Source organism: Lissotriton vulgaris, chromosome 9, assembly GCF_964263255.1.
Source record: "Lissotriton vulgaris chromosome 9, aLisVul1.2, whole genome shotgun sequence".
NCBI classification, from domain to species: domain Eukaryota; kingdom Metazoa; phylum Chordata; class Amphibia; order Caudata; family Salamandridae; genus Lissotriton; species Lissotriton vulgaris.
In genome coordinates this window covers 597402566-597430509 of record NC_141697.1, presented here as the reverse complement: position 1 = coordinate 597430509, position 27944 = coordinate 597402566, and the positions used below count along the sequence as shown (strand labels likewise).

At 44.7% G+C, this 27944-nt stretch overlaps 1 protein-coding gene across 4 annotated transcripts in view; it reads right to left on the bottom strand.

Annotated features, from left to right (window-relative positions):
• The window catches only part of DAAM1 (dishevelled associated activator of morphogenesis 1), a 679460-nt gene that overhangs the window by 114286 nt on the left and 537230 nt on the right, over window positions 1-27944 (bottom strand). For 2 of the 4 annotated variants that reach the window (XM_086938202.1, XM_086938201.1), the window contains 2 exons: window positions 24617-24643; window positions 4452-4558 (listed from right to left, as the gene is read on the bottom strand). In XM_086938202.1, coding sequence (XP_086794328.1) covers window positions 4452-4558; window positions 24617-24643 — 134 coding nt within the window. The remainder of the gene's footprint in view (window positions 1-4451; window positions 4559-24616; window positions 24644-27944) is intronic. The other 2 variants (XM_086938204.1, XM_086938203.1) reach the window with 1 other exon arrangement.

Genomic DNA, 27944 nt, shown 5'->3' with positions numbered 1-27944 from the left:
CTTTTTTATCTTTTAACAAACAAACATCTAGGTCTACTTGTGCTAAATGTGCGGTTACTGATCTACCAAGCAAATGAGGGAATTTGGGGTCGTACAATTCCGAAGTCTTCTTTCTTCGGTTCAGATTTGTAAAGACGCTTGTGAAAGGGTGGGATTGACAGTTCCTGCAATCCCACCCGTTCACATCTACTCTTGAAAGAACACATTGGAAAGTGGGCCTTTGGAGTCAAAATAGGCCCTGATTTTTCCTCACTACTAACACCGGAGGCAAAATACTCAAGGTTCAAAATGCAGTTTGGTAATCAGAGAAAACCAATAATAAGCTGTTTGACTGCCTGACCAGAACTAAACAGTAACATGTCAAAACCTTTCCCATGCTGTACATCATATTCTTTGATTGCTTAGATTGCAGGATCCCTCAACACCCTTGAAAAGGCATTGATATCAGGAAAAGTGTTCATCTACATAGTGATTTCTATAGTCTTCTTCCACTGCTAGTATGTTGTGAACAGCGTAATGTGGCTAATATGAAGAATATGATCTTAATAAGCAGAACAATGTGTCTGTACTCCACGAAAGGATGGGGGTGGATGCTCTTGATTTAGAATACAGGCAAAATCACATGAATGAGTATTTCTCTTACCCTTACAATTGGCTCCTTTTTAATCAAAGGCAGGAAAGATTGGAAATTTAAAAATAAGGCAATCCATGTTAATGTCTTACAAAACAGAGTCCTGTTGAAATGGGCATGGATACCTTTTTGGAAGGCAGCTCTTTCAAAAGAATGCTATTTTGAGATATAGAAGCGATTCGATAAGCATTGAGAGCCTGTTGGTCTGGGGCATCTTCCAAGTAGAGGGCATTGTATAGGAGACTGTTGGTGCATTCCAAATTAGATTTCAGAGCTCTTTTGAGGTTCATATTATTATAGTTATCCTTATTTGGGATGCGGGGAATCCTGAAACAAGGCTATGGGGCAAACTCTTGTTGGATGTGGAAATCATGGATAATGCAGAGCAATTTCCTTTGAGTTTATAAAGAGGATTACCTTATCATTAAAACGAACCATTGTGTAGAATGTAAATGTGAACAGGGCTTGAAGCTCAAGGATATAAACTGAAAAAGTCCATCTTGCAGGAAAACAGTTACAAGTTACTAGTTGCAGCAGCCGAAGAGTGATTTCACTAACAAGGCAAGAGAATACCTAAATGACACGATGGGTCTTATTTCTCACATAGGACATAGGAAGATGAGATACAATTGTCTGATTAACTTAAAAACTAAGGGCCTCGTTTCGATGGCGGACAAACTTAAGTCCGTCTGCCATTGTCTCAGAATGGGGACCAGCTGCCCACGAGACGGACTACCCACACTGCGAATTACAATGCGACCGCCATGCTCTATATTTTGTATTGCAGCGGGGATGCGGTCAGCAGCCCCACCGCAATACAAAAAAGGGAAAATGTTACTTACTCAGTAAGCATCTGTTCTTGTCATGTAGAGCTATCGATTCACTTGCTTTGCATACTCCTGCCATCTAGTGTTGGGTCCGGATGTTTGAAAGTTGTTTTTCTTCGAAGAAGTCTTTCCACTCACAAGGTAGGTGACTCCTCCTGCATGGGCATCAACTCCATTGTTTTCCCGCAGAGGGTGAGAATGGAGTTAGTAAAGGTAGACTAGAGATGTCCATGCAAATGTATACAAGATAAGAAACAACTGCAACAGGTATCGGTGCCCTGGGAGGTGGGTGGGCGCATGTGAATCTACAGCTCTACATGCCAAGAACAGAGGCTTACTGGGTAAGTAACATTTTCCGTTCGAGGCATGTGAGCTGTAGATCACATGCTTTGCATCAACTATACAGCAGTGTTCTCCCAAAGCGGTAGCTAACCTGTAGTCTGTTGCAGTTGTTTGAAAAAGTGTCTTAAGCACTGCCTGGCCTACATTAGCTTGTTGCCTCGCTAACACGTCTACACAATAGTGTTTGGCAAATGTGTGCGGTGTAGACCATGTTGCTGCCTTACAGATGTCAGCTAAGTGAATATTCCCTAAGAAAGCGATAGTAGACGATATTTTGAGTGTGGAATGCGTTCTAGGGGGTATTGCGAAGGTTCTTTTCACTTTCACATAACATGTTTGGATACATTTCACAATCCATCTTGCAATGCCCGATTTAGAAATGGGATTGCCTTTGTGTGGTGGCGAACAAAAACAGTTTTTGATTTACAAAAATCTTTTGTTCTTTCTACATAATATAGTAGAGCTATTGTAACATCTAGAGTGTGTAGAGCTCGTCTGCTACAGAATCAGGTTGAGGACAGAACACAGGTAGCATAACCGATTGATTGATGTGAAAAGCAGAAACCACTTTAGGTCGAAGTTTGGGATTGGTTCGAAGAACCACCTTGTCTCTGTGAAGTTGAAAGAAAGGCTCTTGGATAGTTTGCCCTAACTGTTGAAGCACAAAATCCACACAGAGACCTTTGGTTCAGCCTATGATTCATGTCTTTTATTTATGTACACTTGCAACGCTGGCTATAGCTAGTCTGTCTATGAACATGTCCACCTATTGGGTATTTCATTGACAGAATACCATAAACAATGTCAAATCCTCTGATAGGAAACCTGCAAGAAGGCTCAGTTAGTTTATCACTTGTCACACGTCACCTTGAGTTTCACCTGAGATGCCAATCTTAGCATGAATTCACATACTGAAGCAATGCATCATATTCAGATGCTTACCACGCCATAACAGAGGCCATTGTACGAGGTTGCCATTTCTCACTTTGGATACAAAAGACTGTCTCCCTTTTTTTGGATCCTGTCTGAGACAGGTCAGTACAATCAATAGCAAGTTTTTCTCTGGCTCAAAATTCCTCACTGTACCCTCAGATAAAATCAGTTGCAAAGTTATGCTTTTCCAGCTTAAAATCAAGCAGCAGGCATTGGCTTTGTTTAAGCGGATCATGACTTCAAATTCTTTATTCTAAGTGTAAGGATGACTTCTGCAAGTTCAATTCAAGCAGATAATGAGCAACCAAAGCCTTAAACTGGCTGAATTGCTGTACAACAGCTCTGCCTTCGCTCCATGGCCTTTGTTTTAAGTAGCTAAAGTGGTCCACCTGCACCAGTCCAGAATATTCTGCCCTCTAGAGCTAGTAATATAGCTCTGTGGGTTATCTGCTTACTGCAGACACCTGCAATCACACCTTCAAATCCTTGTAAGCTCAGTCAATATTCCTTTCTTTCTAAGGGAGAAAGGATGCATTCTACTGAAGACAGACAGGTGAGATTGTTCCATCCTAGATACTAACTTTGAAAAAATCATCAGGTAGATATTAACAAATGGGCAGCAATCCCAAAGTATGAATGTCTTAATGACTTCACCCTGCGCACAATTTGTTGAAGATTTTTTTTAAAAACTATTTCAAACTTCTAGACCACATCAGTGGCATATCAACACTTCAACACATTTCCATTAGCACAGCCGGAGGACTGTGGTAGCTGTCAACATGCGGCATGGTAAATTTCCCGTCAGCTGAGCCAGCTAGGCTGTGGAGAATGTAGTTTGTCCTGTATGCCTCAAGATGCTATAAACAATACAGGTAAGGAAAGAAAAATGCATTTATGGTTGAGTAGCGTAGTATGCAGGGTAGAGTGTTTGCTAAGCAATTACAATCATCACAGTATGTAATACAAGGAGTGTGAAACGGAATTCTGTAAACAGCAAGACTGTGGCATCTTTTATCACAAAAGATACCTCGATGAAATAAAACACACACCGGCTCTAGGAACACTTGGTAGAGTGACAGGAATAAATTAACTCATCATTAATCAGGCTGCATATGCCTTCAAAGATTTTGGTGGATAGTGCAACAAATCATCTTTTTAGCTTCTCGTTGTAACCAGACAAAAGAACCCATCTTTGATATTAAGGTTTCGGCAAATGGCACATGTCAAGTCAGTGCACTGGAGAAAGTAATGTAGCGATAAATAAAACATATATGGACAGTGCGTGTGGTGAACTTCATATAAACTATTCATATTAAAATATATTTAATGGTTTGATTATTAGCCACTCTACAATACTTGGGGCAGGCCCTAAATCAATATTCAAAGAAAACGCTGATCGAATATCTAAATTACCACTTGCCTCAGACTCTAAACTTAGAAAGAACAAAAATAAATCTTGAACGCAGGTTTTTGTTACAAAGTACTGAATGGCACTGACAGCATGACTGCTGCTTTAAGTTTAGATTACATGAATGCATAGAGCTGACAGGAATTGCCTTCCAAACATCAACAAACATTTTTCAAGATTACTGCAATGCTACATAAGTCAAAAAAACCTGTGGACAAACATTTTTCCAGAGACCAGATACCTAGCCTTCAAAGAACCTAGGTTCACACATCAGGCCTGGTAGGGAAGGACGGGACAGACAATAGAGTACCTTGAAAGAAGAATGTTGCAGTTCTGGGCTCTCCTCCCATCGACCACTGACAGCTCTTTAACCTTAAGCTTGGACCCGAGGGTGTCATCAGTGGTATCAGTTTCTTTCTGCAAAGAACATGAAAAGAAATTCAAAGCATCACTTTAACAATAATAGGAAACAACTACGTTTCATCAGGAAATCCCCATAGAAACTTCAGGTTAAAGGAACACACGCGAGGAATTTTCTGCTAGTCAAAAATAGAACAAGAAGCAGTGAAATATTCATAACCTTGATATAGAGCACAATATTTAGGGTTAACAAAACACCCCTCAAACAAGGAAAAGTCCATCATTCCGCTGAGTGCAGATTCCAAACCAATAAGATACACAAAGGGTTTCCACCAAACACGTAAATAACTCCATCCAGGCAGTCTTGCTGAAAAAACAGGGGGCTAAAGAGGCTAATTTGGGGTTCCACTGAGTAGGAGTAGGGTGTTAGGGCAAAGATGCATGACTGAGCTCCATTCACCCCTAGAAAGGATCACAGGAGGCGATATACAGTAGCATGCTGTAGGAAAGTAGCCCATTTGTCTGGTGAGTGCCGTGATTTCGACTGTTAGTGCACTGTGTTCCTGCTAACCAGGTCCCCTGTGCCAGAGCTCTTTCCCAAAACTGTATAAGTGTTCCTCCAACTGGTAAAACCTTTAGCACCATTCATGAATCTCTAGTAAATTGTACCCTTGGTACCTAGGGCCAGAGGTACTAAAGAGGGTCCCTAAGGGCAGCAGCACAAATTGTACCAGCCAAAGGGACCCCCTCACCAAGCACATGCAAGGCTACCATTCCAGCCTGCGTGTTTTGGTGCAGATAAAAGTCAACAAAACAACATGTCACACATCCCTGTGTGCTATGCCCCCTAACACTGCATGTCATAGTTTCAAGTCACCCCTACAGCAGGCATGACCGCCCTAAGTCAGGGTGCTGAATATTACATGTGAGGGCATACCTGCATGAGCAGAGATACCCCTTTGCTGGTCAGTCCTATTCCTGCCCATGCAAGTGGACAGGAAAGCCCCTTTAAAACATGTGCTGGACACTGGTGAAAACAAACCCCCCAGCTACACAATAGGTTCACTGAAAATAGGGATATTTGGTATCAAACATCTCATTGATAAACTCACATTGATTCCAGTGATAGATTTACCAGTACATGAACCCAGAGTGCACCTTAGATGGCACCTGAAACCCTACCAGCCTCTGGTGTGCTCCCTGATTGTTATCTCCCAGCCTGCCATCCGCGACTGTTCTGACATCCTATGGTGAGAGCATCTGCTCTCAGGAGGCCCACAACAAAAGCCTGTATGGGAGGAAGGTGTAATACCCCCTCCCACAGGATGACCTGCTGATTAGCCTTACTAGGCAGGCAAGCTTCAAAGAGCTGCCGCCTTTGGAATGAGAGTCTGGCTCCCCTCAAAGTAGTGGAAGCCGCCCCCTGTCTCCAGGACCCCCCTTGGCACCTGGACAGGCTGGAAAATTAGCAAGTCAGGTAGGCATGCCACCTCCAGGCTAGTAGCACCCCTAAAGTAGGCTACACTGAGGTGGATATTTTTCAGAAGTAGCCATCTTTGTGATGGCATACTTAGGAGTTCTGGGACAGGTTTATGCCCATTGTCCACAGGAAGTATATATGGGGCGTGGTGACTCCAAGTGTCATTAGTCAGTTGGCCACTTCCCTACACTCCCCTAAAATCAGTATATATGGGAGTCCCTGGCACCAGAAAAACAGATCTTGATGAACTAAGTAGAGAGAGGACACGGAGGAGCCACAAAAGCAGAGAGTAGAGAAGCACAGCTGACCTCGAACCAGCCTTGCCAGCCTGTCTGCATCCCTCGTCGAAAAATGTGCCAAAGTAGATTCGTCCTGCAGTTGTTGACTCCAGAAACTTGGGAGGACTGCCTGCCTTCGATAAAGAACCAAGGCCTCTTGCGAGACAGTGGAACTGTTCTCTGAATCTTGCAGCAATTCCAAAAGAAAGGCTTCGGAGGCCTCCAGACCTGCCAAAACCGGACACCTGAAGCCACCACTGCACCCAATGCTTTGAGCCCAAGTTGCAGTGGGCTGATGGTGGCATCAAGGTTCCACAGAACTCCATAGACCAAGTCCATCATGGTTTTACCGTTCATGGACCCTCTGACGTGTCAGGCAGCCTCTGCACGCAGGCCCTTTCTACCGCGACTGCTCCGGGAAGGAAAAAGCCAACACCTAAGGACACCTCTGCACCCGTTGCTCCTGGGCTTGGAGAAGAGGACCAAAGATGTCACTACATCCCGAGCATCATGAGGCCTGAGCCCCCCGTTGGTTCAGCCCAACTGGCTTCCTAGCCAGAGCCTGCAGAATACCATTGGGCTCCCACCGCTGTTTTACACCCTGCACTCGGTCGCCATCGTGCTGCTAGTGGTGCACTGTTGGAGCTGCCTTGGACCTTACACACCACTCACCTTAACTTCTGGAGGTTGGTCCCGTAAGTCACTGTACTATACCTGTTTGTAGAACTTGTTCCTCCTTCCATAGGATAACATTCCAGAACACAAACATTTTTAAAAAGTGTCCACTTTTTGAGCTTAAAAGAATTCATATTTAAAAACGAACTTACCTGAGATTGTTCTCAAATATCTAAACATATATAAATATATTTGCTATTTTTATAAATTGGTGTGGCTCTCCTTAGTTGTGTCTGTCATTTATTGATCATTGTATGTATTTGAAGCTATCTTGCAGTCCTATTGGTTAAGCCTAATGCTGTTCAAAAGCACGACGCCAAATAGAGCACCTTGGGATTGCTAGAGCAAGCGCCTGTCCACTTATAAGGAAACCCCTCAACTCTTTACACTGTAAATAAGAATATTGATATATTACATAAAGAGCCAGCTTCCTACACATGCCTGAGCAAGGAAAACGTAGCTGCCTGAGCAGCTCGTTGGGTTTTTATACATATCTGGTCAGGCTAAAAAGCCTCTTGCGATTGTCACCAGACAAGGAGGAACACTGGGAGGATGGTCTACTCCATAAACTATGACCATTAGTATGGCCTCCTGCCAAGCCACTTTTCAATGGAAAGCTGCCCTACTCATACTCCCTCCTACAGCAGAGTTACGGATGGTCAAGCAGGACCTCAATATACATAGTTAATAATACCAAGTGGCAACTGCTGTTATTTGAGCTTCTACTGCCATCCTGCCCAAGAATATTGCATTAGCAATTTAAGTGTTATGTGATTGTGATTTATAAAGCAAGCAGGTACTCCAAAGAGAGTCCCGGCATTAAACAGACATAACGGCACCTACTGTGAAGACCTATGCAGATTCTCAGAAGAACTAAGTCTTTAGTTTTTTCTTAAAGGTGGAGAGATCACACGTAGTGTGTAGTTCCAGTGGGAATTTGTTTTATGTGGCCGGCCCCAGATAGAAGGATCTGCTGCCAGTTATAAGCTAGCAGGTTTTTGGGACTCTAGCAAAGTGTTCAAAAGAAGAGAATAATGTTCAGAGAGGGACATGGTCACGGATCCTCCCCCTTAGATAGCCGGCCCCTGAGCCATGCAGGGCTTTATGTACCAGGACTGTGGATTTAAACAATACCTTTTTTTTTTTATTGGAAGCCAGTGGAGGACCTCCAGATGGGGAGCGAGGTTGAGAAGCCACTAGGTTGCGGAGTTCTGAACCACCTGAAGTCTGCCCAGGAGATACTGCCGGAAGGCCTAAGTAGAGAGAATTCCTGTAATCTAAGTGAGAGGTTATTAGCACTTAGATTGCCATTCTCTTGGAAGACTCTAACAAGTGGGGCAAGAATTCTTTCAGCATCCCAAAAGCAAGAAACTATCAGCAGCCTGTGTTGTGGTTGGAAGGAAAGGGCACTATCACATTGGATGCTTAAGTTCCTTATTGAGCCCTGTTGAAGGCACGGAAGCGGAGCGTCCTTCAGCCAGAAAGAACTCCATAGGGTAGGGGAAGATGAACTGAAGATCATAATATCGGTCTTATCCAGGTTGCATTTTAGCTGATTAATTGCCAGCCACTTGAACACCTTAGAGAGGCAGTTTTTAATAGCCCCCAGCAAACTCTACTTTCCACAGTAGAAGAGAAGCTGGGTGTTATCTGCATAAGAAATATTTAGCTTTCGCCAGTACCACCAATTATATAAGCTGTACATTATGAAGCGTAGGGCTTAAAGCTGTGCCCTGTAGTACACCAACCATCAGTTTGCGTGCTTTGGAGGAATAAGGAGGCGTCCAAACCTCTTGGTTTCTTTTATCCAGAAAAGAGGTAAGCCAGTTCAGGATAATATTCTTAATCCAAATTGGCTGGAGGCGATTAAGCAGCCTTCGATGAGGAACAGTATCGAAGGCCGCCGTTAAGTCCAGCAAGATCAAGATAGCCTTGCCTCCTATGTCTAGGGTGCCTCTTACATATTCCACAACTTCTAAAAGTGCAGTTTTGGTACTGAAGTGAGGCCTAAAACTTGACTAGCTTGTTTATAGGAGATTGTTCCTCTCCAAAAATTGTGACAATTGTGGTTGACTGAGTTTTCCAATATTTTGGAAAAAGCAGGGAGAAGGGTCTATAATTAGCCTGCTCCTTCGGGTCTGCTGTGGGTTTAAGTAATGGTATGAATTCTGCACTTTTCTGGTGGGCCGGAACCTTGCCAGATTGGAAAGAATTATTTAATACTCTGTTTACAATTGGGTTAATAACCTGGGCGACATTAGCCAACAATGCAGGAGGGCATGTGTCGGAAGGGGAATCAGACTTCAGACTCTTAATAGCACCCAAGGAGTACTCTAGAGGCAAAGGGCAGAAATTAGCCAAGGTTAGACTCCCCTTGGTAGGAGTAGAAACCTTTGTTGTCACAAAATGGATTATTGCTGATTGCACATCTATGAGAAGATTTGCCTGAATGGTGGAGCTTTTCAAATGAAAAAAATAATTCCAATTCATCAAATCATTCTGCCGAAGGTTGGTGATCTCTAGAGATGACCTCAGAGCTTAAAAATGTTTTCACAATTTTAAAAATCTCCTTGGATTTATTACAGGCTTCGGCAATCTCCTTCTCAAAAAAGACTTTTTTGGATAGATACACCTCTGAGTGATAGTCCTTCAGTGCTAGCTTATACAGCATTTTATCTTCCAAGCTGTAGATATGCCTTTATTTCCTTTCAAGATGTTTTTGCCTAATCGAAGAACCTCATTAAACATATTAGCTGTTTATTTAGTCCTATGAGAATGATGTGCGGGAAAAAAGGGCTAGCTCATTAATAGTACCTTGAATCCAATCATACGGCATCCGACTCCAGGGAACCAGAAAGGACCGGAGTGTTTGCTTCAAGCGCTTGAATCAGATCAGCTTGCTGGACTTTATGGAAAGCGCAAGACTGGGCCCAGGTGTTGTCTGTGATGGAACGCCCTTTTGACGGTCTTGGCCAATTAAATTTGATTAGGTGGTGATGTTCCAGGCTCAAGTTGGACAAGACCTGATCTAATGTATGACCAGCTTGATGAGTTGGACCGAATACCTGTTGCTCAAGTCCAAAGGATGATTGATATAGCATCTTGAAGTAAGAAGATTACCGGGTCAGAAGGATTATCCATATGGACATTAAGGTCCCAAAGAACTACAAAATGAGCATACCTAACAGCCAAAGAGGCTAGCATGCTTCCTAGTGATTTCAGACATGGACCAGCATGAACAGGGGGGTCTATAAAAAAAATGATATAATATGTGAATTATTAGACAGCTAGGCCTCAAATTGGTTAAAACTAAAGTGTGAAATCAAGTTGTCTTGGGCTAATGACGGGTTAGAGTTTGTCAGCTGGAGGAACAAGTTGGTCATTAGATGGCCAATCGCAGCCTGTAACTGAGGACACGCCCCCCCATATGACAAGAGAAGGAGGTGCACTTTCAGGCCACTTCTGAACCTAAAAGAATAATTGCCCAGTGTGGAAGTGCGAGGTAACTTGTCCATTGTAAATCAAATACTTTATCAGCTTAGGTGTGTGGATGGTTCAAAGGTTTCTCGTTCCAGATTTGAAGTTAAGTGTTGATAGGTAGGGTTGAAGGACTTTAGAAAGGAGTGGAATACTTACAAAAATTTAAATGTGTAGTCTGAACAGCAACCTGTATTGCTCAGTGGTTAAGCCAAACCCATCTATCAGTGTATTTTTCAGGACTTGGTAATTGTTAGCATCCTCAGCTCTAGTAGTGAGGAGCTTATCTCTACCTTTGCCTTCAAAGGAGAGCCACAAGACAGCTGCCCACTGACTCTGGGGGACGCACTGGACAATGCAGGCCCTCTCCAAACCAGTTATCCATTTGTGGATATCATCCCCTTGTTTAAAGGGGGGCACTATCTTACTCAGGTGTCTAGTGTCTAAACTCCTGTCCTTTTCTCTAGGGAAAATGCTGCCACCAGTGGGATCTAGCCCACACAATTTTTGCTCTCTAGCAAGGGCAAGTCTTTCTTTGGCCGGGGCAAGTTCTTCCCTTTCAATCCTCAGATTGACTTCCCTCATCTTAGCTTCATGCTCTCTTCTCTAAGGGGATGTCATCCCTCTGTGAGAAGAGGTCTGAGAGCCATTGTTTCGAATGGATCTGTTAGAGCCTCTGGATAGAGACCTAACCCGTCCACTCCCAATGTTAAGCCTGCCTGAGAGTGGCCCTGGGGGTCCCCCAAATCCATTCTCATGCCTGCTTAAGTTGGTCCTGGTTAGTCTTCTACCTGACCTTTGTCTGCCTCATCCCCTGACAACTCCTGATCCTCCTCCTCTCCTTCACTAACTGTTCCATTGAGTTGGAGGTCAGGGTCACCAGTGGTTCCCTCCAAGGGAGGCATGTTCCCATCTGGATGAGAAGGGTCTGTGTTAGCAGTCCTCCTTGCATCATAAGTCTCTAAGAGACCAATCAGAAATGGGATTGTAGGGTTAGAACCCTGTTTTAGCTTCCTGGATGTACAGATTTGTCTCATCTCCTGGAAGCTAAGAGCAGCATATCTTGATATGACCTGTGGAGGGTCAACTGACACAAGGGGGCCTCTGTGTTCCCTCCTTTGTCTGACATGCTTCTAGTGTGGTGTAAGTGATGCACCTACCTACACTATTTGTTTGCCTTCTGATCCCTTGCTAAGAGTTGTAGTCAGGATGTGCTAGGCCCTGTTAAACTACAACAGCTGGTTCAGTAGAACTCAGAGTATTCTAAGCTAAGTTATATGTACCTTGGTACTTATGTGATCTTTCAAATGATATTCTTAGGATGCGTGTGGTAAAACAACAGCAAGCTCAAATCCCAACCGCTGCTCACCAATGTGAGAAGTTGGCCTGATATGCAGTGCTCACTATTCTAGTGATCACTATGTATCAGTCCAAACAACCCTTATTGATGATTGGTTGTAAGTCAACCGTAGACCAGCTATCCTAGTAGCATGGACAAGAGCAGTCTTTAGGCTAAACTCTAGAGGGCGTGTTAAGCCAGCTGTTATACCATCACATATACCCCTTGAACACCAAGTGAAAGGACACCACACAAGTTGTTATGAAAATAAAAGGATATTTATTTAGAACACAACAGCCCTGGACTCTTTATGAGGACAGGGCGCTAAGCACAATACAAAGCTCTTATGAAAATACTGAAAGTCGCACAATTTACACAAATGCCCGAGGGGCACGAAAAACCATATACTCTAAAAGTGGAATGCGAAATTACTAGCAGGTAAGTACTACTCTGATAGGCTTTAGGATCGCTAGGACTGGACTACTGAACCTTCAGATTACGAGCAGGAGGCCTAGGGAGATCGGGTGCAGAGTGTGCACTCTCACGCGGGATGCAGGACAAAGTCTATGGATGCTAGATTTCGTAAAGTTAGTGTTATCGGACGAATCCGACTAGGTAGAGCTGAAACGGAAAAGGATCTGGACACTTAGATAGTTAAGCTATGCTGGAGCACCGAAATGCTCAGGTTACCTAGCCCAGGGGCTGCGGCTGCATAGGGCTGAAAAGACGTCGGGAATCCTCGTTGCAGTCTATGGAGCCTGAAAGAAGAAGTTGCTGGCAGGCGACCAGTGATGAAGTTCGATGTGATCCAAGCCTGGATCGGTGATGGAGGATACCTGAAAGCAGAGGGGACTCAGTTCTTAAGCCAGTGATTAGATGGGCACCAGGATGGCACCGGATGGAGTCACCTCGACCAGGTGAGTGGGCGACACTGGGCTCTGCAGTCTCTCGGACCAGGAGGCGTTGTCGGCGACCAGGATGGAGGTGCGAGCTGTCCCACGGAGGTATCTGCTGTCGACGTCGCTGGACCCAGGATTGGGGCAACAAGTCTTGGCAAATGCAAGCCCACGCGGTGGACTCAAAATGGCGTCTGGAGTGGACCAGGAGGGTCCGGGGTGCTCCTCTGTTGGAGGGGAGCAAGGGCCAGTCTGGAGCAACCAGACCAGCGGTGTTGTCGTCGTGGTGCGTCGTCAGGACGGCCACAAGCCAGCAGGCAAGTAGCCGGACAACAAGGTGAGCAGCAAAGAGCAGAAGGGCCCCACGCAGATCTGGTGGATGCTGGGGAGCTTGACTTCGGTGCTGGAGCTGCTCAGGGTTAGGGCTTCTCGAACCCCAAAGCACTCACTCGAGGATCCCTCGGCGGTCGTGCTGGATAAGCGTCGTGCAGTTCTGAAGATGGCCGGTCCCTCGAGGTCTCGTCACACCCACGGATCGCAGCTGGGCTGATGATGTAGATAGAGGTCAGAGGTGCCAGGGAAGCCGGGTCTCGTCGTGCTGGTCGGTCGGATTCCGGAGGAAGGACGTGCAGCAAACCGCCGTGTTCTTAGTTGGTGGCCACAGATGCAGGGTGACTACTCCTTAGTCACAAGGCAGAAATCTTGAGAAGAAGTCTTGAGTTCCTTTCGTAGAAAGTAGTTTCAGGATTCAAAGATGATCTAATTTGGAAGGGTCCCCGTTCCCACCTTTATACTAAAGAAAGGGGCTGGTACGGGACTAGGACCTGCCCATGGGTGGGACCAGGAAGGGGGGTGGTTACACCCCTCTCCCATGCCGGACTTTCCCCAGCTCAGGGGCTGGTGTGCCCCTGGAACTGGTTCTAGCCGGCAGATGCATAGGGTGCCACTTGCAGTCACCTTCCTATTCAGCCCTGCCTACCTAGGATACACAAAACCCTGTCTGGGATGGTGCTAGCACCGCCCCTGACAGGAAACCCTTTGTCCAAGCTCTCCTCGCTGGAAGGACTCCCAGCAGCAGGAGGTCAGACTTGTGTCTGTGGTGGCAGCATCCATTTTGTGATGCTGAGGCTCGAGTTAACTTTAACCGGGGTTCACAGTTACATACATGTCGTGTCCCTCTAGAAGGGTGGAATGCTAACGCCGTCGCCAGAATTGGCGAGGGGTTAGTATTCCAATTCGTATGACACCTTACTCCACATGTTTTGATAAAGCGATACCAGAGTTGGCATATAACCGCGAGGATTATAATGCACTTAAGAGTATATGGTATGCATTATCATGGAACAGCTATTAGGACTTGGTTCCGCAAGCTGCAAACGGGCTCAGCTCATGCCAGAGCACCATCTCACACGATTCCAAGCACTCTGCCTTCTGGATTGTCAAGGCCTGCCATAGGAGTGACTGATAGGAATAAGAGTGTCCATTTTAGGGTTAGATATAGGTATACTATATCTACAGCAAGGGGTGATTACACCACCTTGCCCCAGCTGTCGTGCAGCCAGTTGTGTCAGATTTAGATGGCCAGCCAGGGGTGGCACAATACATGCTGCAGCCCCTGGTTACACCTATGCCCTGAGTTACAGGGTCTGACAAGGTGGCCCAGTACCAATTGGTAAATGCACCTAAGGTACACGTGTTAATTTAGAGAGAGAACAGCTAGGCTGTGGGTCTGATTGGCAGGCCCACAGCCAGGGAAGTCGTAAACCAGTGAAGCAAAAAGCAAAAATCTGGGGTGATCATAGGATTGCAGACCCTACTCTCCTACAATGGGAATCTATGAAAGTTCCAATACTGGGGCAATGTGAAAGTAGGCGTCCTTGAGGTCTAATGTGGCAAGGAAGTCTCCTTTCTGTTGTAACGGTAAAACCTGTTGTAATGTGACAATATGAAAATGGTCTGAATGTATGTATTGGTTTAGGGGTCTTAGATCTAGAATTGGTCTGAGAGACCCGTCCTTTTTGGGTATGAGAAAATAAAGAGAGTACACCCATGTGTTCTGGTGTTCTTTTGGTACCGGTTCTATTGTATTCTTTTGCAGTAGAGATTCTACCTCTTGCTTTAGTACTAAGAGTTGCTCTTGTGACCTAAGACGTTGTCTGGGTGGTATTGTCGGAGGAGTGGAAGTGAGCTCCAGGCAAAATCCTGACTGAATTATTTGTCTCACCCACCTGTCTGTGATGATGGACTTCCAGACAGGTAGGAACTGTGGTAATCTTCCCCAGACCGGAGTGGAATGGTCTGGGGGATGGAAGGGAAGTCACTGTTTGGGAGTAGAGGCGTTGCGATTGTTATTGCCTCTGCCTTTATTGTTATTTCCTCTATACCCTCCTCTATAGTATCTCTTACCGGGTGAGGTTTGGTTGGTCTGTTTGTAAGTAGAGGAGGTATTGTCCATTTGGAAGCCTTTTGATGCACCCCTATAGGAGGAGCGATGAAAGGAAGGTCTATGGGCTTGTGTTTGTAAAGCGCCCATTGATTTTGCAGTATCAGTGTCCTTTTTCATCTTTTCCAGAGCAATGTCTACATTTGGACCGAAAAGATGTTGTTGGTCAAATGGCTGGTTTAGTATACTGGCTTGTACCTCTGGTATGAATCCCGAGATTCATAGCCATGCATGACTACGCAACAGTACCTCTGTGTTTACTGCTCTAGATGCTGTGTCTGCAGTGTCTAGTGCGCATCTTATGGAGGTATTAGTTATGACTTTGCCCTCCTGTATTAAATCAGCAGCCCTAGCCTTATATTGTTCTGGCAGGTGTTCCATAAGTGACTCTAGCTCATCATAATGAGCGCGGTCGTATCTTGCTAACAGAGCTTGAGTGTTAGCAATCCTCCATATATTAGCAGCTTGTGATAGTGTGCGTTTCCCTGAGGCATCTAGAAGCTTTGGTTCTTTGTCAGGGGGTGGAGCATCCCCTGTTGTCTGCGAGTTGGCTCTCTTTCTCACGTTAGACACTACCAGTGAATCTAGTGGCAACTGTCCTTTAATGTATGCACGATCAGAAGGAGCTGCTTTATATTTTTTCTCCAGTCTGGGGTTAATTACTCTGGCCCTGACTGGGTCTTTAAATATTTCTGGTGCATGTCTTACCACTCCATTCAGTATTGGCAGTGTGGTAGTGGTTTTATGTTCTGTTAACAGTGTAGCCATAAGAAAATCCTCTTGTATTGGATCAGTATGCAGGTCTACTCCATGGTAAGTAGCTGCTCTATGAATGAGCTGTGTGAACCCAATGGTGTCATCTGGTGGAGATGGCCTAGGCGAGTATGCCTCATCCTGTGGTAGATCTGGTGCATTGTAATCTTCCCATGGGTCACTTGATGACCCAGCCATATCATCTGGGTCATTAATGTCATTTATTTTCTGATAACTGTGTTGAGAGTATGTATCTCTATAGTCCTCCTCCTGTGGTATCATACTATGTGTAGTAGCTGGGGAGTTTGCAGGAGAAATATCTAGTAGTATTTCTACTTGTGGTGAAGGAGGTCTTGTGGGGAAGTCTGAACATGCTTCTTTGAGGGAATAGGAGATGGTTTAGGACAGTCCATTTTCCTCTTTTCAGGCACTGTATATATTTTTCCAGTTTGTGGATGAATCTTCAGAGTCTTCTGCCTTACATCAGGCTGGAAAAGCTCTTGTACTGATAAATCTTTCTTCGGCGCCGATTTATGTGGTTTGGAGCCGTCAGATTTGAATTAGCTTTTACAGTGTCTATTATCTATGGAACGGTTCTTGTTTTCTGTTCCGAAGATTCATCTTGTTTCTTGTTTGGATCAGCGCTTTATGGATCCGAAGTTTCGGGTGCAGAGTGTTTAGCCTCGTCCGTTCTTGGTGCCGAAGTGTGTTTCGCATGGAAACCGATTTCGGGTCTGCTTTTTTACGTACCGGAGTTTTTGGTGCCTTACTTGGTTTAGGAACGTCTTTCGGTACCGAACTTGGTTTCGGAACGTCCTTTGGTGCCGAACTTGGTTTCGGTTTCAGTTCGGTAACCCTTTGTATCGAAGGGTGTGTCTACGGCTTAAGCACTTTCTGCTTTTCGGGACCAATGGTCTGACTCAAGCCAGAGTCGACCGGAGGCTTTTTAATAGTCTTCACTGCCAAGCCCGAAGGCGGGGCTTCGGATGTTTTCGATTGGTGTGCACCCGGACCTGAAGGTGGGGGTGGAACTGAAGCCTGTCCCGGTATGAGGGGGGTGAACAGGGTCGACGTTCTTACTCCCGACCTGTTGACCAGCAGGAAGAGATCGTCATCTTCGGATCGATCCTCTGCTCCGGAAGCAGAGTCCTCTGCCTCGGAAGCAACGTCTTCTTGCTGTTCTTCGACGTCTACCTCAATCGGCGCCTCGTCTATGAGGAGGTTTGGTGTCGACGACGATGATTGCTCCATTGCTCTTTGAGCTCGACGGTCCCCGATTGTCTTCTTGGACCGGAACGAAGCGCAGGCCTCACAGTCTCGACTCTCGTGCTCTGGAGACAAGCACAGGTTGCAGAATTCATGCAGGTCGGTGCGGGGAAACTTGTGTCCGCACTTAGGGCACTTCTTTTAACAGTGTTCTTTCCATGAGCCAAAGGCCCAATGGCTCCGTTGGGCCGTGGATCCTCTCTTCGACGCGGGCGACCGGAATCAGTGTCGAAGACGATATTGCTATTGTAGACTGATTTATGGGTTCGAAAAGATCGGTAACGGGACCGAACAATTAACACATCCGAGCCTGATGGTGGAAAAAAACAATCTGAGGATGGAGTCAATGCCCATGGGCACTACAGTCTAAGGGAGGAGTCACCCAGCAGACAAAGACTCTTCCAAGACAACAACAAAGAGTAATCATCCGGGCCCACCACCAGATGGTGATCTAATGCAACAGTGTGTGGTCTGCAGCCCATATGCCTCGAACCTCTTATTCGCTTTAAGTCATGCTGCACAGGACTTTAGCTATGGTGCAGCAAGGTTAAAAATTATTGGCAAAGCCAAGAGGTCCCCAAAAGCGAGACCTATTGGCTTTGCCACTGCTTGTTCTCTAAACAAGTTACAGCAACTGTTGTGACTATCCTTGGTCCACAATACATCAGAACACAGGCTCCACCTCAGACTGTTTTCCACTCAAACAGCAAGAAGTGTAAGTGAAGAGCAGTGTAGAAGACAGTGTGCTGTGCCCTGTAACAGGAAAGAGAGAAAAACATCGGTCATCATCTCTGACTTCCGAGAAGGAAGGGGGACACATGCAAAAGAAAGAGTGTCAGTGCCTGAAGCTCTACTTGAAGCCCTCAACTGGTGCTATGAAGTGTTGGCGTGCTGAATACCAAAGCTGGGCAGCCTTGGATCCACCTCATTCCTCTTTAATTCACTGCTAGGCACTCCATGCCCCTTCATCTCAATCTTGCAGGCTCCTGTCTTATCCCTTTGTGATGGTTTTATTTCTTTCTCTTGGTTCATCTTTCCTCTGTGTGGTTTTTCTGTCTCTTGGTCTCGTAAATGTTAGATGAGGAAAAATAAGTGCCAGACACCAAAAATGAGTGCCAAAGGGCCCGCCAGCATCAACTGCTTCAAAATAAACACTTGGTGCATGTGAATCCACAGCACTACACGCTGTGTACATATGGTTACAAGGTAATTAACATCTTCCATCCACAGCAACCGTGGCTGGGGATACACATGCTCTAAATAGACTGCAAAGCAGTTTCTCATCAAAGTGTTTACAGCAAGCAGTTGATACAGATGTATGGAACAGTGTTTTTAGAAAGACTGGGCCAACTAAAACCTGTGACGGGCCAGAAAATCCACTCAGTGTTTGGTGAATGCCTGAGGGGTTGAAGAGATCTGCTAAAGAGGTGCATCCTGCTGACCCGCTCCCATACTGCAGCAAATGCTCCACCAACAAGTGAATGCTGCTGCAGATAGACTAGTGCCAGATTTCCTGAGACAATAAAAAGAGCTGGAGGAGAGTGTGTTCCCCCCGTTTCTGGATGTAATACTTGGCTGTCATGTTTTACATCTTATGAGTACTGTTTTCCTTCAATTGAGTTTAAAGAAAGCTATGAGGGCTTGACTGACGGCTAGAAATTTCAGGTAATTGAAGTGCTGCTTTGTTACTGGGGCCCAGGTACCTTGCACAGCCATGCCTTTGAGGTGAGCACCCCATCGCATAAGAGAGGAGTTGGTGTTAATGGGCACCTGCAGAAGGGGGTTTAGAAAGCCTGCTTAGTAACAGGTAGTTGCTGTTTCATAATAGGGAGTGCTGCAGCCATAGCCGTTGCCAACTCTAGATTTTCACAATGCCCTTCGGTGTGTGCCCACTGACTCCTAGCAGTGGTCATATGTGCAACCAGGCATGAAGCACTATTCATATGCACAAGGCCAGCATCCCAAAAGTTTGATCAGTTGTTACAGTGAGGGAAACATACAGTCCGAAAGAGGCAGCCCCTGTTTTAATGCCATCACGCTCTGTTTGTTGGGGTAAGCTTTCTTTGTGACATCGTTTAGTAGAGAGCCCAAGACGGGCTGTTAACTACTGAGGTTGAAGATATGACTTCTTAACGTTGATGGCGGATCTTAACCTGTAGAACAAGGGCATGGATGTCCGAGTGTGTGCTAGGCACTGTTGCTGCTCTTTATCAATTAGTCTTACAGGTATGGAAAGACGTTTACAGGATTTCTGGACAGGCGTGCTACCACTACCTGGTGGACACTTTGTAAACAACATTGGAGCCCTTTTGACTAAGAATAGGAGCACCTTCAACTGAAAGTGGCATTCACTTACCACAAAGCCAAGGTACTGGTAGTGAGCTAAGTGTATGGGGATGAAAAAGCATGCAACGTTTAGATCCAGTGCTGACATGAAGTCCTGCAGAGTGGCCATATGAAAGTGTTAGAATAAACTTGCTCAACACCCAAAGGTCTAAAGTCAGCTAGAGAGAGAGGTCCTTCTAGAGGATGGTGGCCCCAATCTAATGACCCCCTCAGAGAGGACCATCTGGACCTCTTTCTCCAATAGCTGTAGATGTTCTCAGCGGAGTAAGTGGTGGCGGGGTCGGGATGCTGTGTGGCATGGTTTTAATTCAAGGTCGTACCCTTCGTGTATGACTGCGAGTACCCACTGGTCTGAGGTGATGTCCTTGAGGGAAGAAGTATTTCAGCCTTCCCGAAGGCAGGTGATGTGTAATTTGGGGAGTGAGGTGGGTCTGCTGGTGCTGGCTTGATCACAGGCTCTAGCTCTTATTTCTCCGTCTCCTATACAGGACTTCAAGACTGTTTTCAGACAATCTTGAAGCCGTATGTCAGACTCTTTCTCTTTGGCACAGAACAGGTCTACAGACCAAAAAATGTCTGGAATTTCCAGAGAGGCTTGCTGCTGCATCCAGTGGATGAATCCACGGTGTTCTCTCCAATAGTAGCAAAATACATAATAGGCATCACAGGGGCTTTGCTGATACTTGGGGTATTTGGTATTACAACTAGGGCAAAATTGGAAGGGTGTACCCTCACCTTAGGTGCGGTCTCCAAGAGACGCCTAAGATAAATCCAGCGGCACCGTTGGCCGGAGCAAGGGAATGCAGTGGAGGGCTCAGGTTCCATCAGGAAAGAAGTCTTAGGCATGGCAGGAAAAACACTGTAGTTTTTTTTACAGCCACAGGAACATAGCTGGTTGTAAAAAATCAATTGTTGAATGCATCAGTCCCAGAGCTGCTTATCCAGACATGATGAGGTGAAGCCCATGTCCTGGTGCATTGTGGAATAATAGTGGAGTCTCAACAGGTCTTGTGACTAAAACGTCTTCCAAGAAAAACTATTGAAAATGTCTGGACAACACTACGTGGCAGGACTATGCACAGCATGTGTATCTACAGCCACGCTTACTACACCACAAACAATCTACATTCACACTCAATGAAACAATGTATACTGCTTCACAATTAAGTGACCCATTACCCTTTGGAGCAGCAAGTTAATAAGAGACCTTTCGTCCCCAGCTTCTTGTTTTCGTTTTTATAAATCACTGTCTATCCAATTCCATTCATAAAGGGTCATTCTGAAGGATTACTGCCAGCGCTACCCACGTGGCTCATCAAATGGAACGAACACAACCATCAGGTTATCGGTTGCACCAGCCTCCCAACCACTGGATTATGTAAGAGCAGGTCTCCTGCATCAACTTTCATTGGCCAAGCACCCTTTCCGGAAAGTGAGAAACAGGGTAAAAGTATGACATTATTTGTTTTGTTTAGAATTATTTCATATTTTTGTAAAGCACTAAGGGTTAGATGTACATAAGAGTAGTGAATTCCTAATTCTGATTTCCTGGAATCACAATTAGGCAATCGCGATTCCTATTGGGTCGCAGATTGATCTACTTCATGAATATTAATGAGGTAGGTCGCACTTTGAAATTAATTAGGAATCGCATCCATCACAGGGATCCTTCTGGAGTCAGCAGAAGATCACCATGTCTGTGACTGCTTTTAAATAAAGCAGTCTTTTTTTAAACACAGTCCGTTTTCCTTTATGGAAAATGAGATGCGTTTAAAAAGAAAAACATGGAACTCTGAAGTTTAATTTTTTGAGATAAGGCAGTGGTCCATGGGGCCACTGCATACTATCCAAAAATATTTTTTCAACCATTCTCTAAGGGGAAGGAGTCCCTAAGGGATCCCTCGTAATATGTCAATGGGTTGCCATCCACTTTCAATTGGAGGTTAATTGTGAATGTTTTGCAACCGTATTTCAGTCGCAAAACATTCGTACATATTTTTCCAGTTCGGTATTTGGAAGGGCCGCAAACGGCCCCGATTCTCCAAATCTGACCATCTGCGGTCTCAAAAATGCTTCATATAGGTAGCCCTAGATTCCTCCTTCAGTCTGCTTTCGCAGAGAATATATAATAGGAAAAGCAACCGCACTGTTCTTAGCAGCAGCAAAGAATTGGATTGTGCCAATGTAAAGCTCCATCCCTGGCTATGACGGATTTAAGTTAAGTTCTTGGTATGTAGATGGGGGCAGGGAAGTATACAACATTAAATGATATAAATGGACAGCAAAGACAAATCTTAAAGGTTTTTAAATCAAATAATTAGTGTAAGTGGTTGGGAGGAGAAAGGAGACGCCCTCTTTTTTATATCAAGTATATTCAATGAGAGGAGGCCACAGGTCTTTCCAGAACTCATGAAAGTCTGCCTTCAGTTTTAGATGGCAAAAGAGGGTGTCCATTGCATCTAGGTGTGAGGTTCCTGATGGCTTCTAGAAAGGATGCCTCAACAAAAAGAGGCCTAATGGCCCTTAACTCCAGCTTTTGTTATGGGTGAAGCTGGATTATAATCTCCTTTCCCGCCTGCACGTTGCTGCTTGGAACAAAAGCAGACAATGTGCAGGCACTGCTAAAAGTGTCTCGGTGTCAGAAAATTGCACCGGGACGAGTTCAGCATATTTATGAGAATTGCGGAAGAAAGAAACGTGGTACATCGCCGAAAGTGGCCAGCTTTGCAGCACAGTAGATGTCATCTACCCTCTAAAAATAGTGGGTAAACTGCGTCTACCCGCATCTACCCTCAATCATTTCAACTTGAGACATTCCGAAACAGTATGCATAAATGTCCTTTAAAGACTACAGCTTCTTAAGCAAGTGTCCAAGGTTGCTCAGAACAATTGTGTAACATGGACTCTTATGTAACAGCTTCTATGGAGGATTATCAGCTGTATAAGCTGAAAACATCACTTAACTGCCATCTCTTTCGGGTACCAAAGTGCATTGGAGCACTCCTCGTCATCAAGGATGCATTTGTTCCTTTTCTATCAGTTTTCTTAGAGGGTTTGGGGTATATTTCATTCTTTTCTTTAATGTACATGAGTGAGGTGGCTTTTTGGGAGGAGTTTGGAAAAAATTCTGTCCTCTAATACACATAATTTTTCGATGTGTGTATTTTCAGGGGCATGGGACCCCAGAGCATGACTGATTTGCAAGCAGTGAAATATCTTTGTTGCTAGCATCAGATATACTATTTTCAGATCTTCAAAATATTTCACATCATCTGCCTCCAGCAAGCCTTCCCGTTAGCAGATTCTAGTGAGGTTGCATTTCTGGAATCTCAGCATTTTACCCCGCCTCCACTCACAGATCACTGTCGCACAAGGGACTCTCTCTGGTTAATGTCTTAGTCAATCCCAATATTTTCTGTGACTTGTCAGGCATGTACCACCACTGCAGTACATATTGGGAGTCTTTTCACCATCTTCTTTCTGTATATAGCAGATACGTGACCTCTAATAGCCAATGTATATTTATCAATTCAAATGGATGGTTTGACGAGTGGAGAGGAGAAGGAGTCCATTACTACAACTAATTGGGCAGTCTGATAATATTATTGAATGTCAGAGAGCAATGCCCCCCCATCATAAGCCCCTATAATTCATTTATCAAGTGGTATTCTTGGTGGCCCATTGCTGAAGAGGAGTAATCAATCTTGCCTCTACCCCCAACTTCCTGAAGTACTCCTCAGGAACCACATACGGTATATTCTATAGGACGTGTGGCTTTGTGGTTATCCTAGTCATCTTACATAGGCCCACATGCCCTTGAAGCAATAGTGGCAATTTCTTTGAGCGTCTTCTTTGAAAGTATTCAGAACACACATAAGCTACGATTAAAGAATTCCCTTGGGCTTGCACACGATGTAGATTCCTAAGTTCTAAACACTCATTGGACCAGGGGTCTATTGTATTAGGGGGTAGAGCACTACTTGCTGCCAAGTTGAAGTGGAACTTCAAGTATCCACCTAAGATATTTACAATCTACAGTAACCTGTTTAAGGTCTTCTGTGGGTGCACTACATATAGAAGAATATCATCCACCTATGAGCTTTTATCATCAGATGTAACGTTCTGCTTCTGTTCCCTCAACAGCGCATTCCCCCGATCCAAAGGACAGAGGTTCCAGTGGCAGCTCGAAGATGCTAGGCGATAGGGAACACCCATCTAGCACCTCTTAAGATGGTTCAGACAGTGCTCTACTTTAATCTTCACCCTAGCCAGAGGATCCTGATAAAGGAGCCTAATGAAAGTCAGATAATTTGGTCCACATCCAATCTTTTGGAGGACTCTAAACAAGCAAATTCTACTCTAGAGAATTGACTGCCTTAGTGGCGTCTACAGATCTTGTTTCTTTACTTTATTGTATGTGCGACAACCTAAGCAAAGGTAATGGCTTGCAAAAAATATTTGGAAAAAACTGTATCATAATGGCAAAGTGTTAGACAGTATGTGTGTAAAAGGGCAGGTCAGTGGGATGGTGAATGTTTGAGCTTTGAACTGATGTAGTAGACTGGAGTGAAGAAAAGACGTACAGAGAATAAAAGAAGGCCATGGAAAAAACTGAATAAGGTGTCTGAGGAACAGAGGGATCAAATCCTATCCACACAGATAATAGGACGACCCTGGAAAAGAAATTGAATCAAACTACAGAAAACAAAACAGGGTAAATAGACATGAAAGTATACACAGATGAGAAAAAGCAGGAGAAACTAAAGTTGGGAGCAGCTGAAATAAAAAATAGAACATATGACAAAGTCAGAAACTGTTCAGAAATCACACCCAGAATACTCTAGGTAAAGCATGGTGGCATTGCTACTTTCACAATAACATTTATATGGATTTCATGAGATGTCCTGACAAGGCCCTAAAAAGAAATGATCTTCCAAAGTAAACATTCATCAGACAAAAATGTGAAGTTAGAAACACAGACATGCCAAAAACAAAAATCTTTTTTTAACAGAAATGTGAAAAATCATCAATTCATGCGACTAGTGCGTCATGACACAGCAATCATTTTGCAGAATAGATTTTTTAAGGTTTCTTATAAGTTCATTACTTGCTCAAGCTGAAATTGAGAATAAAAGCAGCAGCGGCAGCAGCAGCAAACTTACCTGTTTGGAGCTATTCATGAAGTAGTCCTATTCACAGCAGGCACACGGAAAAGCCAATCAGCAATGAGCAAGTCAGCGGCCACAGCAAACGCAAAGAGAGGAAGAGAGTAGCCAAAGCAGAGTCAGCAAAGATATACTATATGCAACAGGGCGATTTGTGGTGAAATTAGCATTTCGATCAAGTAGATACTTGATAGAATCAAGCAAATGAAAACGCTCTTGCCAAAGACAGATTGTAATTTAATGTACTGCTGCAGAAGCATTTAGAATGTCACTTTCCCACTGCATAACCATGCAAGGTGCATCAATATAAGTGTGCCCCCAAGCAACGCTGCTATCCAGAGCTCTGAATCTACTTTGTTCCTGTATTTTTGTTACTTTGGAAACACTAAAGTCAGGCCAACATAGGAGATGTTGTCAGCAGGGACTTATCTTAAAGGTGGCGACAGAGTGGTGGTAAGAAAAGGGGGGGGGGGGGGACTGCTGGGATGCTGAACAGGGTAAAACTGCCAGAAAAAAATAATAGTAATGAAATAAACCAAATAAAAAAATTTAAATAAAAAAAAAAAAAAAAAAAGTGGGGGACTCGGAAATCATGTTACCATCTCATCACACCATTACCATTAGAGGAAGCTAGTCTATCTCTGACCTATGACAGTATAATCGTTACTTTAACTGAAAAAGTACTCACTGGTTAGAGTACCTGTTTGCTCCTGAAAAATGCAGGTACTTTCCCATTTTATTTATTGCCGCAGTGCCGAGAAGTGCCGGTACCATTTTCAAATTAAAGAAACGCAGGTACACAGTACCTGCCCATTTAAAGCACTGAATAGAATGTTCTATGTAATTGCTTATGCAGGATCATTTCCAGATCCCTTCTCAGGGCTATGTTTATACATCTCATAAAGTGCTTTTCCTTATGACCCTTTTTTGTTAGACTGAATCAATGAAACCTTACAGATATGTCATTAAAAAATAAAAACATAGCACTTTACATGCTTTCTGATGAAATCTATGTGAAACTTACAGGCCACAGGTAGAGCTACTGAAACAGTAGGTGCATGTAAAATATTCTATGGATAAAGCTATTAAGAAAACAAGTTACTTACCTGTAACTTTGGTTCCCCAGTATTAGTAACTTTCATAGATTCCCATGCTTTTGTATCATTCCCCGTCATCGGAATGGGAGTCTCGGTAACAAAAATACCATAGCAGTAGGTACAAAAGAGAATGAAAAAGGACTAGGCCTCATTCCATTTTGTAGCATATCACCCTCTTTTTGTAAAAGAGACCAAACTTAGGCATCAGCCAATCAGAAGAGCCTCACCCCATAGAACCCTCCTAAAGGAACCTCAGAGCCTCAGATTTTCTTAGCCGTTGTGTAACAGTCAACATATCTGCAGTAGGCTGAGCTTTCCTCGGGGAGGTGGGTGGGCGCATGGGAATCTATGAAAGTTACCAATACTGGGGTACCAAAGTTACAGGTAAGTAACTTGTTTTCTTGCCCCAGTATTGAAACTTTCATAGATTCCCATGCTTTTGTATCAGAGTCGCAAGCATTTAGCCATAAAAAACACATTTTGTGAAATAAATACATTGTAATAGCCAACATGACAAAGATACAAAACGTGCAAAATAGGGGAAGGTGGGATAGAAAGGAAAGCTCACCAATTATTGGATGAGGTTCCTCAGGACAGCCTGGCCCACTGCTGCATCCTCTTGCTGTAAGGATTCCAAGCAGTAATGCTTAGTAAAGGTGTGGACGCTGCTCCAGGTAGCAGCTCTGCAAATGTCCTTAATCTGCACCCCTGCAAAGAGGTCTGTTGAAGAAGCCACTGACCTTGTGGAATGTGCCCAAACCCTGCCAGTCAGTGGTTTCCCTGCTGAAGTATGGCAATGTAGAATAGCACTTGTAATCCATCTCGCTATCTCCTGTTTTGACAGCGGGAGACCTTTGCTTGGACCACCAAAAGCAACAAACAATTGAGAGGATTTCCGAAATCCCTTGGTACGATCCAAATAGAATTTTAAACATCGTTGTACATCCAAAGAATGCAGCGATCTCTCCGCTGGTATAGCCGGCTGAGGAAAGAACGTTTTCAAAATAACCGGCTCGTTCAAGTGGAAGTCCGAGGGTACCTTGGGTATGAATCTAGGGTTAGTTCTCAGGATAACAGTGTTCCTTTTAAACTGCAGGAAAGGCTCCTGGATTGTAAGAGCTGCAATTCTCCAATACGTCTCGCCGATTTGAGGGCAAGAAGGAGAGCCAATTTCCATGAAAGGAATTTCACGTCCGAACGATGAATTGGTTAAAATGGGCTTTTCATGAGTTGAGTGAGGACTAGATTTAGGTGCCAGGTAGGAGGCGGAGGCCTCACTGGTGGATAGACCCGGAACAAGCCCCTTAGAAATAGTTTCACATTTCTGGAAGACCACAACGAAGGACCGGACTCAGACCGTCTGTATCTTGAAATGGCTGCCAAATAAACCTTTATAGAAGAATGGGCCAGCCCCGACTTAGCCAGGGACAAGAGATAAGGTAGAAGTTGATGAGGCTTTGAAGTAAAGGGGTCAACTTTCTCTCTCCTGCACCAAATACAAAATCTCTTCCATTTTAAGCGGTAAGTCTTGTTTGTAGAAGGAGCCCTCGCCTGGGAGAGGACCTCCCTAATTTCGTTTGAGATTAGGAGATTTATAAATACTCGCTGCTCAGGAGCCATGCTGTCAGGTGTAATGACTGTGGATCTGGGTGCCAAACCTGTCCTTCGGACATTGTGAGGAGATCTGGAATTGTCCTCAAGGGAAGAGGAGGAGCCAGCGACAACAGATGGAGTTCCGTGTAACAGAACTGCCTCGGCCAAGCAGGGGCTATCAAGATCATCCTGCATGGTACCACTTTGATCTTCCTGATAAACCTCGGGATCAGTGGGATGGGGGGGAAAGGCGTAGACAAATGTCCTTGACCAGGCTATCAAAAGCGCATTCCCCAATGATCCCCGGTGGTGAAGCCTGCTTGCTTAAGACCGGTATTTCTTGTTGGTCAGTGTGGCAAAGAGATCCACTGCTGGTCTGCCCCACTGGCTGAAGACCTCCTCTAGAATTCGCTGGTTCAACTCCCACTTGTGACGGACTGAGGATAACCTGATCAACCTGTCGGCGTTCTCGCTTAGAACTCCTGGCAAGTGTTCTGCTTTCAGCGATATCCCGTGAAGGATCACCCATTCCCAGATCTGTTGAGCTTCCTGCGACAACGGAAGAGATCTGGTTCCCCTTCCTTGTTCACATAATGCATGGCCGTGGTGTTGTCCGTTCTGATGAGCACTTGTGA